At 43.7% G+C, this 15,394-nt stretch overlaps 1 protein-coding gene across 5 annotated transcripts in view; it reads left to right on the forward strand.

Annotated features, from left to right (window-relative positions):
- The window catches only part of LOC118312960 (VPS10 domain-containing receptor SorCS1), a 146,697-nt gene that overhangs the window by 87,290 nt on the left and 44,013 nt on the right, over window positions 1–15,394 (forward strand). For all 5 annotated transcript variants that reach the window (XR_004794348.2, XR_004794349.2, XR_004794350.2 and 2 more), the window contains exon 4: window positions 9,546–9,704. Coding sequence is in view for 2 of the 5 variants with exons in the window: in XM_035638066.2 (XP_035493959.2) it covers window positions 9,546–9,704 (159 nt within the window). In the remaining 3 variants the exon portion in view is untranslated. The remainder of the gene's footprint in view (window positions 1–9,545; window positions 9,705–15,394) is intronic.

A 15,394-nucleotide genomic window follows, 5' to 3' on the forward strand; every position in this document is an offset into this window, starting at 1 on the left:
ACTTTTCACATCATATCATTAACATTAGAGTCTGAGTGCTGGACTATTTTTGATTATTTGCTGTCAGTCAATGCACTAACTTTTGAAAAAAGTAGCTGTAGGCTAGCACCAAGTGTGCCTGTGCATTTGTGTTCAGCTCAGCCTCTGACTGAACCCATACCTCATCAAAAACCCCAGTGCTCTGTTATGGCTCTACTCTCGTCTCTTGTGTTTTAATGTGTTTTAGACACACACATTTACGTCTAATCAGCTCCTTCCACTGAGACTCTCTTCGAAACTTGCTCCTGATAGACAATTCACACTGCTGCACAGCGACTTCTGCCTGTTGAAAATAAATTGGGTATGGGTAGGTATATTTTCTTGTATAGGTAAGAGCATACATTTGGGTAAAAGGGTTGGTTCAACCAAATCACAAAAAGACATGTGTTTTTTGTTTCTCTTCACTCCACTTACCTTGGGCCATAGAGACAGGTTTAGTTTTATCTGCGGAATGTTTGACATTTCCATATTTGTCACGGGGCATTTGGATAATCGTGTCTAATGCAAAGACATGGCTGTTGAGAGTTCATAGATGTGATTTTTAAGTGTTTTGAGCACATTGATGAAATTCCACTGACCTCCATTGTATTGGGGTGACAGTAAAAATCTTTATAGAGGGTATGTCAAATCCTTGGGAGATTACAATCAAAGTATCTGGATCGCTAGACAGCACAATGGTAAGTGAGAGTTATTATTGCCAGCCACAAGAGAGGGGCTGGTATTGTTTTCACTTGGATCTGGAGACACCCATTGTAGCAGGAACTAAAGGCTTTCACAGCCGTGTGTCTGTCTCACCCGCGGTCAGATTTTTATAACCGTGATATCAGCACAACTGGCTAAGATTCAGTTGAGATGAAAAATGAAAGCTGAGTTCAAAGATGAATGTGATCTGAGCAAAGGCACCTGAAGTAGGGGTGGGGGGGTAGTTAAAAGTAAGGATGGGGCCACTGACCCACCACTTTACACCCCATGGCCAAGAGATCACTGTACCCAATTGTCCAATCTAAGACGATAGGACTACAGACCATTGATGGGATCACACCAGTCACTATGCCTCTCGGCCATATTGTAACTGAGAACTCATTGGTTAGAACATCCATATGTTATTGGGCTTCTGTGCTGGTGTGATCCCATCACAGGTTAGTCTTTAGTTTTCTTTTCTTTTTTCCTTTCATGTTGTTGGTGAACTGATCCTTTCCGCTTTCTTGCCTTGTTTCAGTTTTGGTCCATGAGCCTGGAGTGGAAGCAGCACATGTTTAGACCTACAGATGGTCCTGCACATGTCTACGACTAACTTTTGTCTTGGTTAAATGACTCTTGTTTGGCAAAAAATTGTTGGGAAACATCTTTTGCACAGCACGGTTTAACAGGAGTTCTCAGGTAGCTGGAACAAACATGAAGAAAGAGCCTCTCGCTTAATATGTAGCCTTGTCCCATGTTCTCTGTCATGTAAAATTGATTTCAAATACAATATAGCGACCGGCTCCTGGGTTCCTGCTGGCTCTGTCAATCCCACTTAACCTCAGGTGGATAATTCTTTGTTTACAAGTTGATTTCTTTCAGAAATCCAAACAAACATGAGTCGAATATGAAGCCAATGTATTAACTTGCATTAAATCATTCCTGACCAACTCGCTGTCACTGTGAAGCTGGAACACTGACTTGCCTCAGAGAGAATAAATCATAAGCTCTTTGCTTTGTTCCCTTTTTTGAACACTTTTCCAATATGTACCCGCTTAGAGTCTGACAGTACCAAAAAAATCTATTTGTTGCAAAGAACTGCGGGAAATTAGGCATAGATTTATAGAGAGCAATCACAATCCAATTACTGGGTGACTGTGTGAAATCGAAAATATAAAGCTAATTTCATTAATATTCTATCTCTGAGTATTTACGACACTTCAGTGGTGAAAAGAACTCAAGGATTCCCTACACATTTCTTAAATGTCCTCCAGCCTGCGCATACACGCTTCATTAACCTTTGTCGTTTTCAACCTTTTTGGCCTCATAATTTACAGTCTCTCTCACACACACACACACACACACACAGTCCACTGCTCTACAGTGTAGGAAATGCGAATGTGGATTTTTTTTACTAATCCACTTACCCAGTTTTATTCCCACATAAGTTCCTGAGAGTGCTGACCTGACTTATCACATACTTTAAAGGGGAGTATTTTTCCCATTTTGTTTTGGTCACATTTTCTTATGACTCCTTTTATTCTGTAACAGGTTGATGGTAAATGGAAGACTCTTAGATTTGATTTAAAAGATAGGTTACAGGAAAATGTAATCTGTTGTCCGAAAGATAAATTCAGTGTCCAAAGGTAATAAGTCCAGAGATCCAGGTCCAGGGTCCAACGGGTTTACTGACCCGACTGAGCTGGCTGAGTGAGGCAGGAACAGGGAGCAGGTAGATGATCCTAGACAGAGGCCAAAAACTACTCTGGCAAGTATTCAGGTGGACAGGCATGGTACAGAACTTCCAAAATAGATTTTCCAAGAGGCAGAGGAGTAGTCATAGCATTTGTACCCACGTTGCGAAACTGTGATGTGTTAGGGTCTTGATGAATGAACTGGTCAATATATTCAGGTCGCTCTGTTTAGGTCTTGAGGTACAGATGCATAACCAGAAGCCACGCCCAGGCCAGCAAAAAAAACACACAGTCAGGAACTGGACCCGGGTGAGGACAGGCAGCAGCAGAAACAGGAGACGAAGGGCCAAGTCGTTAATCCTAACAATTATGATTCCTCTGACATCATTTCTGAAGACTGTGTGGAGCTGTACAAGCCTGGCTTTAAGTTATTTACTGCGTTATGTCTTGGCTGGGGGCTGCACGGTGGTGTAGTGGTTAGCACTTTCGCCTCACACCAAGAAGGTTCTGGGTTCGAATCCAGGTTCAAACCAACCAGGGCCCACAGTCCAAAGACATGCAGAATGGGGTTAGGTTAATTGGAGACTCTAAATTGACCGTAGTTGTGAATGTGAGAGTGAATGGTTGTCCGTCTCTGTATGTGGCCATGCGATAGGCTGGAGACCTGTCCAGGGTGTACCACGCCTCTCGCCCTATGTTGGCTGGGATTGGCTCCAGCCCCCCTGCGACCCTTAAACAGATAAAACGGTAGACGATGGATGGATGCATGTCTAGGCTGTTCACAGAGGGGCAGCTCAGTGACATGGTGCAATATTGTCATATCAACAGAGATGATGACGCAGCAAAAAAGCTTTATGCTTTGAATGCAGCAAAAGCATCTTGAATGGCAAATTCAGCCATCTTTTTTGACAAAGAAAACCTTTGCTCGATATCCAAATAGCTTACTCCAGATGTTTTAATCAGGTCTCCCAGGCGGCAGTGGATGGAGCAGAGAAAGTAAGCATTGCTTTGTCATACTACTATTCACATGGGTCGCCAGCTTGTCCCTCCCTTCCCATTGTATCGTAGGCTTCTTTGAGCTGTCCCTGCCCCGGTTTCAACCAAATTGAAATAGTAAAACAAAGTGCTTGCAGCACCGATTTGTCCGTACATATGTCAGTCAATGTCGTTACCAAGGCTGTTGCCGTTTAAACCAATAGAGAAAACATAAATAACGCACCGCGAGTCAAAGTGCAACACTGATTTGTCTGTACATGTGTCAATCAATCTCGGATCGACGCTGTTGCTTAGCAACTCCAGCCTGACAGGACATCAGGTAGGCTAGGTGTCCTGTCGCAAAGAAAGTCTGTGTTTTTTCCAAAGTGCTCCAGGAGGTTTTGCTTTTTTTTGAAAAGTACCAGGCAATGGACATGCTGCAATTTACACTGACTGCCAATTGTCCATTTTCAGTCGCACACGGTATTTAAAACAAGCAAAGGTAAGCGGTGGGTACACGCTGGAAGTAGCACTGTTGCAACCTTCTTCAGCGAGGCAAGCCGCGGGTGACAACCAACTGAATCGGGCTGCTCGGCAGGGATTAATCACCATTGAGACAGTTTGAGTTACTCTGCATCCTTGAAAACAATATTGTAAAAAAAAAAAACAGCTGACAAAGAACGTGTCAAGGTGCAGGTCATCAATCTGATAATAAATCAATGAACGTGTTGTATTACACCAATGCAATCTTATAAAATACATTTTTCACATAAAGTTTTGGTCGATTTTGGGAGACACGTGATTTTTCATCTGCTGAGGCGCTGTCCGTGGTGCTGAGCGGCGCGCCGCTGAACAATCCAATTGTACCATGAGCTCACATGTGGGTTTGCTGTAAAATTAAAATGACCCATTTTGGAGGTTTGAAAATAGGAATAGGAATGGAAGGGGACATTTCTTGGCTGCCTTTGAAATGGCAACGTCCAGTTGCGCCTGAAAAATGCATTCGGATATAAAAGTGCTAGTGAATAGAATTTTGACGGCTTTTCATTTTGTGACCCAAAAGCAGACAGGGACGCACAGTTAGGGGGGAAAGAATCATAGAACTGACTGAATGAGAAAATCAGTTGGAGCGGGATGAAGGGAGAGTGTTGGGGGTACGGGGAGGAGCGGGCGGGTTGTGGGTGGTTGCATGGTTTGGTGTAGTCTTGTGAGCTGTGAGCTGAATGTGGTGGCTGGAGAACTGCCACTGGCGTCCGCAGGCGCAGGAGAAAGCAGGTTTGTGAGAAGCTAAGGGAATAGCTCAACACTGGAAAAGTACTGGGGGAGGGGCACGTGAATACTTGAGAGCAGGAAGAACCATCGGGGGGTGAGTGGGAGGAGAGCTGGGCTTGCAGACAGGTGGAGATAAGCGGGGTGCCAGGTGAGCTCCGCCCCCACGACAACACACAGGGAAACACAGGAAAGAGAAAACAAACCGGAGCCGTGACAGGAATGTCATCTTCTCATATCCCTCTTCCGTGAATATTTGTCTTTGTTTGACTTTAGCGGACAGCATTTTTCAAAAGGTTGATTTGTCAATTTTTTTGGGGGGGGCGGGCTGGAATCCAGCATTCTTATTCACTCTGTTGTGTGTTTGCACTTGAACTGGACTGGTTGGAAGAGACAGCACCAAATGAATTTGTGCGATCTCGCTGAAAAATGTTGATTAAACATAAAGCAGCATCATCACTTCCTCCCACTGTACCAAAAATGAGGCCAAAATATCTCAGATACAGGGGCGGCCATCTTTGCGCTGGTGATATTAATCGGAGCCAGAGTTCTGTGCAGTGGTGATAATGGGAGGGCGGCTGCAATACTGAAGTCCCGCCGGCCAATCATGTGCCTGACCAAATTCAATCATGATGACATGTCCCATTTTTATAGCATCAATTAACTAATTTAAATGCAAACACATCAAACGCATGAACACTTGAACATGCATCAGGGTGATAAGTTCGAAATAAAATGATGGAAAGAGTCTTTGACGTGAGGTCCATATACATCTCCTCACATGGAGGGGGAGACGTTCATGACCCATACTGCAGCCAGCCACCAGGGGGCCAGATCTTTTGGCTTCTCACATAAACATCCCCATAAACAAGTTTTATTCTGCATGCAGTAACGCTGAAGGGAGGGAATGACTGCAGAGTACAAACAAGGCAAAGCCCACAAATATTCACATCATGGAACTGAATACCAATACTACAGAAATCCTTTCTGCATTTTGGCAAATATCCTCCAGCCTCTGCTCGCGTTTATTTTTCATTTTTGTTCATGACTCAAAAAGTGAAACATAATCTATAATCTCCACATTACACGTATCACAGAGGTGCACAGAGGTGCATTGATCTCCTAATCTGACGCATACAAGTGGAGTACACATTTCTGTTGGCTTTCCGAATCACACATAATTCACCAGAAACACATTGGCCAATTATAAAGTTGTCTGCCATCCCAGCTGCTGCGGTTCCAGTGAGGGAGCAAAATGTTAATTGGGATTTGCAGTTCAGACGGCGTTTGAGTGCTTTTGATTGGATCGGTCGGCATGTGGCTCACGTATGTGACATTATACCTGCCTCCGGTGATTGATGAACTGGTGTTAGTGGGGTCTGCCCACCGTGGCTCCCGTTACCCAAGTGAGTGCTGACAAATGATTCGCTAGCATGAGGGACCAGAAACACTTCCCCGCCATACGGTGGCATACTGATAAGGATGCTGACTGTGAGAGGCAGTGTGTGTTCTCATTCACGCCGCTGTCTGCCAGCATAATGGGCACACAGAGGTCGTCGTGCCAAAGGCCATCTCCTGAGCGCGTGGAAGCCCCCGTGGGCATCCCACGGACAGCACTGTCTCTGTGCCTGCATTGCAACCTGTTGACGACGGGGGCATCGTGAAAAATTGCATCAGCAAGACTCCGGCGCAGCTTTGATCGGGCTGTAATTGGCCAAAACGTTCAGTGGCATTTTTCGCAATTGTGGCTTAAAAGCTGGCAAGCTAAAGGTTGGTGGGAAATCGAGCGCTCCCAATGAAATGAGCTTTCTCTGCGGGGCGGCTGCATGGGCTCACCCTTTGGGTACAGGGTGAGAAGTTCAAACCAGAGCCGCCGCTCCTTCATGATGAAAGAAGGTGGTGCGGCGCATCTGATTCGGATCCCTCCTGGGTGCTGGTTTTCCCGGGCAAGCAGCGACTGGGAGGGGACCCCCGGAGCTAGACTCAGAATTCGCCGGAGGGATTATATTTCCCATCTAGCATTTCCCATCTAGCCTGCATGGGAACGCCTCGTGATCCCCCAGGAGGAGCTGGAAAGTGTTTCTGGGGAGAGGGACGTCTGGAAAAACCCTGCATGCTTATCCTGCCGACACGGCAATCTCTCCTCAGATGGAAGGGTGAATGGAGGGATAGATATCGGCAATAAGCCTAGTTGAAGACCCAAAATGAAAAAAAGAATTACTAGGTCTGGATGAACACTCAAAAGTTAGCACTGTTTTAAGTAACTGGGTCTGATATGAATCGCAAATGTGCTTCAGAGGACATTAAAAGCTGTAAAGCATATCAAACTGTGTTATGTTATCTTTTGCATTTAAAAAGAACAATTCTCATTACTAAAAAAAAGCTTTAAAATAAAAGAGATAAACATTGCAACCTCAACAAGAGCATGAGAGATTTGTGCTTCAGGACAATTCTATTTAACAGAAGTAGTATAATTACAATGTGGAGAAGAAAAAAAACATACAATATAAATGATAAAAGCATCATTTTTCAGTGGAGGGTTTATGGACAAGACGTGAGAGGTGCCACTTTCCTGGCTGTGATGACTGTGGCGAGTGCCAGATGCTGGATGGATTCTTTGGACTGCCACTTACCTCACCTCCGTTATCCGTGTCATCGTGTCATGCTGTGACACTGACGACCACAGATCCCACTTACAATTTACTTTACCAATTTTGATGACACTGTCTCTGGTTTTTGGGATCTAACAAGCGCCTTCCCCGACTGTGGTGCCACTGGGGCAGAATGACGCAGACTTTCTGCAATAGTCCTGGTATTTGCTTGTGCTCTTGTGTTTGACGGAAGTCGCGCATCACTTTTATTTACTTTTATGTGGTACGTTAATCGTGGAGTGTGGCAAAGCAAGAGGACAGTCAGTGTAAGAGGTAGGGAAAAGATTATGCATTTATCAATAGCCAAAACCTAATTTGTAATAACTTTACTTTTGTGACATTATTTTGCCGTGTCTATAGCCTATTTGTGGTCTTTTTGAAATGTATTAAATGTATTTTTGGGTTTAAGAACAAGGGACAGCACGCTGATGATCTGTGGACTAAACCAAAACTGCGTATTTTATGATGAAAAAAACTACACATGGAACTTACACCCCTGAATGACATCACATGTTCATCTAATTCCAGATGAAACTGTCGGTTACACAGTTCAGTGAAGTCCAACATCAGCATAGACTAAATAGCGGACATAAGTCATAAATAAAATAAAAAAAAGATAACAGAAGTGGAAGATGAACAGAAGAGTCGCTCTCCCCTGTGCATCTAAAGGAGCTTGGTGTGCCAGATTTCCTCAACCCCTCTCAAGAAATACAGATGCTGTCAGGGTTTCTTCACCAGGTGTGTAGTTGTGAGCTTGGGTGAGATCTTCAGGGACGTGAACACTGTGGAAAAGATGCTGACCATGCACTTTATGAGTTATGAGCTGAGCACAAAATGTCTATATGTTGGAACTCAAAGTCATCAAGGGTTACATCGGTGTATCTGTTGCAGGCAGGGGTGCAGCACCAAAAAATGGCAGTCATTCGACATTCCTATGTCTAAAAACCAAAGAGTTATTGAAGATTGAAATGAGGTCGTCCCTGACAACGCCTTGCGCCGTCCACTGCATCGTCGTCGTTGGTGATTTTGATTTGATCAAATCTGTGAAACATCTTCCTGAACGAGCTCTCCACCATATTCTACATGAACTGGGACGGATCGAGCTTTAGTCGCGGAGCTGATGAAGATACAAGCTGCGGAAACTGACGAATGTCAAATATGAAAATGACTTGACTTCAACTTGCTGAAAGCCCGTTCACCCCCAGAAACAAACAAAAAAACCTTTTAATTCCAGGCTTTCCAGAGCCCCCCCCCCACACACACACACCCATGGTCCCTGAGTAGTCTGTCCCCCCCAGTGCTACACCCGTGGGTGCAGGTACTGCTTATAGACGTACAGACTCATGAGCTAACACGTATGCAGTTTGTGTACAGCATCACTCACAGACCCACACAGTCGACGCACACACCCACAAATGTGTGCACAGTAGCCAAAGTGACTATCTGCTGTTGTACACTCGCCCTAATGATGAGAGCGCGTGTGTATCTTGAGGTCCACTCATTGAAATATATGAGCATCTGGTATTATCGGGCACTGTCTGTATGGTTCTTCTTTTCTGGGGACTGTGCCAGAATTTGGCAACAAAAAAAAAAAAAAAAGGGAAAGGAAAGAAGCTCATGGGAAATTAGCGCTTTCAAGGGCTGACTGAGCATCAGCAGCGAGGGCGAAGGGAGAGAGGCGAGCAGCAGACATTGAAATGACGGGACACACACACAGCCACGGCGCTTACACCAAGGAAACAAATTCACACATTCCTGCTGCGAGGGATTTACGCTAATTTGCAGCCACGCCGATAATACATTTCATATCACACATGATAATCTGGTTTGATTGACTTATCTGTGTTTTGACTGCACACACACACACACACACACACGAGACAAATGGGGAAGAATCAAGCATGAACAAAGTAAAATAGTCGCACACTGTACCGCTTGTTTACCAGAGATGACTGTCTGTATATAGTTTTTATATATGTTTTTTTATTTAATCTTATTATTTTGTTATATTCTGTGCATACAATTGCTTTTTTGTAAATTTCTTTCTGTATTTTTCTGTCCATTCTGCTGCTGTAATGCCCAAATTTCCCCATTCTGGGACGAATAAAGGTATATCTTATATCTTATCGCCTTATATCTTATCTTATATCTTATCAGATTTTTCTTCTGTTAAGTGTTAAAAACCCCCAACCCTGCTTACATTGACCGTGATCTCTCACCCTTGTGCTGCCTTCAGATCATGCTGCTCACCGATCCGGAGGTGGAGAGCAGTCTACTGATCAGCTCCGACGAAGGAGCAACCTACCAGAAGTACCGGCTCAACTTCTACATCCTCAGCCTGCTCTTCCATCCCGAGCAGGAGGACTGGATTCTGGCCTACAGCCACGACCAAAAGGTTAGAGAACACGCAAGGCGAAGAGTTTAGAAGCCAGTTGTTCGTGGGAATCAAAACAACAACAAAAAAATGCTGACTGTTAAGTCAGATAAGCAACAACAATCCGGGAATGTATTGCCCCAGAGCGAGGTGGGATAAATGTGAGATCCAGTTACACAAGAGCTTGGCTCGGAGCACACAGCGAGAGTTCACCGAGTTCAGTTGGGAGGAAGGTGGATAAGCACGGGTTGTATAATTCAGGTTTAGTTTTAAATTCACCGATACAGAAGTCCATGTCCACTAGGTAAAGAAGAAAAGGTTGAAAGGTTTTTGATTTTCTCGTACAATTTCCCAAAAGTTCTTCTGCGAGTGGAGTCCTTAAGAAAAGCTAATAAAATAACTGTGCATCCATTTCCTTAAAATTAAGATTGGCGCACACATTCCTTTCTCACCTTTCCTCTGTAGTGTAGCTGGGCACTTGGTAGAACCTGTTCAGACCTGCATGGTATTACACACGTCCCCCCGAGAGATCTGATCTGAAGTGGACAGTGCTAAGTTTGCAAATGGACGGCTGTTACATAGTGCCTTTTCTGTCGGTCGCTCGCTCTTCATTCACACATTCACACACAAACAAACAGCGCTGCTCCACTAACTTACCCACCCTCCAATTAGTGGCCAACCCGCTGTATCATCTTAGCCAAATCCGCCCACATTTGTCAGTTCGCAAAGATCAAATTATGTTGATTTAGCCAATCTGAGTATACAGATGAGCCTGTTGTTAGTGTGTGTGTGTGTGTGTGTGTGTGTGTGTGTGTGTGTGTCTGTGTGGGTGAGAGAGAGAGAGAGAGAGAGAGAGAGAGAGAGCGGGGAAAGGAGAGGCCGATCGAATCAATGCGCTGATGCCGCTTTGCAGTGAAATAAGATGTTACTCATTTGTAAAAAGCCTGAGAAAAAAAGAAAAGAAAATCAATATGTGGTGGTCCATGGTAATATTGTGGTGGTGGCCACATACAAATCATCGTTTGTGGAACACTGGGACTTTATTTGAAAAAAAATACTTTGGGTTCATTGTGAAACTGTAATGGGTCAGAGGACGTCGGCTGAGTACGACGGCCCTTCAGGACCACCTCCCAATGTGGTCTGAGTGATCTGATCTCAATGGATCTGGCGTGGGTGCACACCCGTACTTGGAGCTGTTCACTTGCGATTGGACCACCCGGTGTGTGTGTTAACACCATGGGCCTTTTAAGTCTGTTGAGCTCAGCAGGTCGGTTTCAGAACAGCAGCGCCACGTCTCACTCCCAATGAACAGCAGCTGTTTCTGTCCCGGACTTTTGAAGCGGCATGTGTGGACGCCCCGGTACACGTGAGATGTGTTTAGACCAGCATCAACACATTTGAATAATGAATGAGTGGTTTTGTACACACGCAGAATTTTTTAAAAACCACAAGTAGAGATGTTTTTATGAGCCTGTCGCCATTCTGCTTGAATCAGTTCCACCCAACAGAGCACTGATTATTTATCCCCGGTAGTCTTGAGGTATGAAATAAAATCATGCAGTTTCCCTGACAACCGTCTGACAGTCAAGTACCAGAAGTCCGGTCAGATTCATAATCCATTTAGTATATTATTCTTTGATAAGGTAATACCAGAGTTTAAATCAGAAATTGGCTAATAATCCTTTTTTTAAATTTCATAATTCAAAATGTGTGCAGCTAGTTGTGTTTAGAGAACTTTTGTAAAATAAGAAAAATAACATTGGGATCACGACCAGTTCAAATGTAGGTATCACAAAAGAAAAAAAAAAATCTAGTTTGGTTTTACTCGTACTAATTGTGTGCATGATAGAAACAGAAAAAAATGTATTCAATCTCATTAGTTAATGGTCTCATTGTAAACTGCAGCTTCGGAATTTCCCTGCTCGAGCTCAGAGGCAGAGCAAATGCTTTTTGAATAAATAATCATCTAATATAAGGGGCCATGCGTGGGTGGGAATAATTCTATGAAGGAGTGGATAAGACAGAGGGAGGAAGAAGGGAGAGGTGCAATTTATAGGCATTTTAAAATGACCGCTTGCATTAATAAAAAGCTTTTCTTTCAGCTCAGCCCATTTGGGTCTAATGTTTCAGTTGTGATGAATAATGAAGACATTCCTCTTTGCAGAGGAGTCTTGTGTGTGTGTGTGTGTGTGTGTGTGTGTGTGTGTGTGTGAGAGAGTGCGAGAGGGGGAGAGTATGTCTCTACCATTGAGTTGGTGTTCCATTCTAGAAGCGAACATCACACTTCCATTGTTCAGCGTCAATGCACACATACACACCTTTACTACATAGTGCAGAAGTTTGCTGTGCGATGTGTCCACGTGTGCCTGAAATCCAGAAACAAGCGACATCATATTATTGATTCATTTTTCACTCACGGGAGTTGACCTGCTTTTTAGAATTCAATTCCAAATTACTCACTAAAAAATGTGTGAGTGGACGCAGCGCTTGAATAAGGGTCTCTGCTTATGAACCAATCTTAAAGGGGACATGTTATGCAAAAAAAAGGAAATCACTTTTCAGTGTTTGTGCACATAAATGTGTGCATATGTGGGGTTACACCGCCTGCAATCTGAGATTCTCCACTTTTCTGATGAAGGGGCGAGACATTTCCTACACATTTTGAAGCCGGTTGACCAATCACAACTGACTGGGCCAGCTGGCCAATCAGAGCAGACTGGGGTTTATCGGGAGGCGGGGCTAAATGATATCCAGGCGTTTTAGACAGAGGGTGAAAAGAGGAGCTCCAGGAATGGGCAGTATGAGAACACTGATGCCTTTTCTGAACATTAGAGCATGTAAACCTTTTCAAGTCGTGTCCCAAATTAAAAGTATGCACCTGAATATGAGCAAAATATGTCGTCTTTAAATAATGAGCATGAACCGATGATGGGATGGTGTTCATGGGTTTCATATATTTGACATCATCACACACACATCATGCGATGAATATAAAGAATTATGCAAAAAGGAAAAAAAAATACTTTGACTTGCATTTTAGATGAAGACCAATTCCGAGTAAAATTGAATCTTTTCTAGCGATTCTTCTACCAAGTCCAATTTGTACCAGGTCAACACTGGTACCACCGCCTCCAGGAAATAGCCAAATGCTTGCACTCACAGTCCAATGCTCGCCAAAGGCCTATGCAGCTTTCATATGTCACAAAACTGACTGGCGGCCATCTCTACGGCAGCATTGCAGCTTTAAACAGTGTTGGGAACGCACTCAAGTAATGTGTCAAAAATGTGCTTGTTTTGTAGTGTGGGTGGTGACTGACACATTTTTTTCCCCCTGAGGGCTTACCGTAGATCTACTCTATGCGTTCCCTGCTGGGCCCATTCGCTAACACAAAGCCGTATACTCGACTCCACCAGACTTCCTATTTGGGCTTAGGCGTTCGCCAGATTTGTTCACGTATCAAAGTTAGGCAGTAGACTCTGTGCCTATGGACAGTATTCCTGTCTCCCTGCGAACAGTTTGGTAGATAATTAACTTTTTCCCTGATGATGTCAAATAATAGTCTTGCAAGGTCATTCCTCATTTGTCATTACGGCTACTGTCATTATATAACACACAAAAATGTTTTAACATCGTTTTTGTTAACTTACACGGAAATTAATACTAACACCAAATTATTTCATATGATAAAACATTAATTTTGCATGTGTGTGCGTGTGTGTAAATGGGCAAAGTCAGCAAATTGCAAAGCACTTTGTACTGCTATGGTAGAGAAGAAGAGCTAGATAATTGATATTTAACTGGCATTTTGATTTACACTTTATCAGTATCTCACTGTGTATTTCTATTCATTTACTTATTGACTTATTGATTGATTGTGAGAAAATCAACCCTTTTCCCCGACTCCTAAAAATTAAGGCTTGTCTTTTGACAAGATGCAACACGATGCATATGTCTCCCTGGTTTTGGCTACACAAAGTTTCTTTATTTAAAAAAAGAAAGAAAAGAAAAGGCAAAATTACAAATGCAAATTGTCGTAATTCTTCTCAGGGAGGATCCTGTGGGAGGCAATGTAACAGATTGCACGTGTGGTCCACTAACTTTGTTTGATGCAGTTTGGTCACTCCCTGTGTGCCAGGTCCCAACTCGCTTGCCCTCTCTCTCGTGCACTCCCCCTCCTCGCTCCCAGCCCCTCCCTCGCCCGCGCGCTGACGTCGTCTCCGCCACAAAACTGCTTCTCTTTCAATTTCCTCGCCTCCCTCTGGCAGTGCTGCTGCATTTGATGATTGAGAGGCCTTTGGAGGTTGTATGGGCTGCGCCGACCCCCCTGCCCCCGCCTCATGCTATCTGCCTCGTCACTGTCACTTGTTTGGCTACATGCTAACTTGCGGTGGGAGGATAATTAGTCAAAGTGATTTCCTGCAACCCTCCCCACCCCCCCTCTTCCCCCCAACCTAACCCTCTCCAGCTTGCATCTCTAGCACAGCTTGGCATGGAAGTCATGGAAATCTCATCACCTCTGCTATTTTTCACTCGCAGCTTGATATGACAATGCACACAATGCAGATGCAAGAGTCACAGTGAATATATAATGTGCATATGCTCATTGTGGAACAATCCAATGAAGCAAACGCAGCGGGGAAATAATAATATATTGTGTGTCAGCGCTGCAGTGAAGTCACACCTCACAGTGTTTTTACTGTCATCCTCTAAGGTGAGGGAAAATGTTATGACGTTAGTTGATTTGTGTTCAGGCAATTATGGGCAGTGTATTAAACTTAGCGGTAATTCATGTCTATGAGCCCTTCTGTGACTAGTATGAGCAAATATAAATGATAGTGTAACAATCAGGGCTTGAAGTACGGGAACTATCTGTGGCTTAAATGTCTTTGGGAAGGGTGGGGGATGAGAGGTCAGGGGGGACTTGAAACATGGTTGGGAGTGGGAGATGTCCGCTACACCGATGAAGCAGCCCAACAACCCAGATTCTGAGAATAACAAGCTTGTTACCAAAACTGATACATATAACAAACAATAGGAAATTGTGCAAAATTAAAGCTACAGTGTGTAATATTTAGAAGAACTTGTTCACAGAAATTGAATATATTGTCCTTAACTATGTGTTCATATATGTATAATCACCTGCTACAAAGAACCAGTGTTGTTTCATCAACTCTGAATGAGTTAAATATAGGAAAATGAGGTGGACCCGACCTCAGTGTTAGTCGCCATGTTTGCTACGTCGTATTGAATACGGTTGCACAAAACGGTCCAGTATACGACGCATTCTCGTTGAATTTTCAGCGCTGGCCGAAACCGGAAATGGAATTAGCTGTGCGCCACCATGAAGTGTCACATGTCGGTTGCTCAATTGGTTGCGGTTTGCAACTTTATCACCAGATGCCGCCAAAAGGTAAAAAAAACCTGTAGTTTTAACTAAAAAGTTCGTCCAGATGGATGATGGCTGTGCCGCATATCACGATTTGTTTCAGAAAGACAAGAATGCTGACTGTAATCATTTCTAATCCTTGAGTTGCAGGCAGGTCCAAACGTTGTTTTTTTTGACTTACTCATCTAGTGTTATCATTGTATCCAACAACAACTTTCAAAGCCATAAAGAATATCCATTACCCCCATCTTTCAAACTTTATAAAGCTCATTCATCTGTTGAAGATGAATGAATTATCAGCATATTAGACATAATGGCCCCAAA

The sequence above is a fragment of the Scophthalmus maximus genome, chromosome 8 (assembly GCF_022379125.1).
Source record: "Scophthalmus maximus strain ysfricsl-2021 chromosome 8, ASM2237912v1, whole genome shotgun sequence".
NCBI lineage: Eukaryota > Metazoa > Chordata > Actinopteri > Pleuronectiformes > Scophthalmidae > Scophthalmus > Scophthalmus maximus.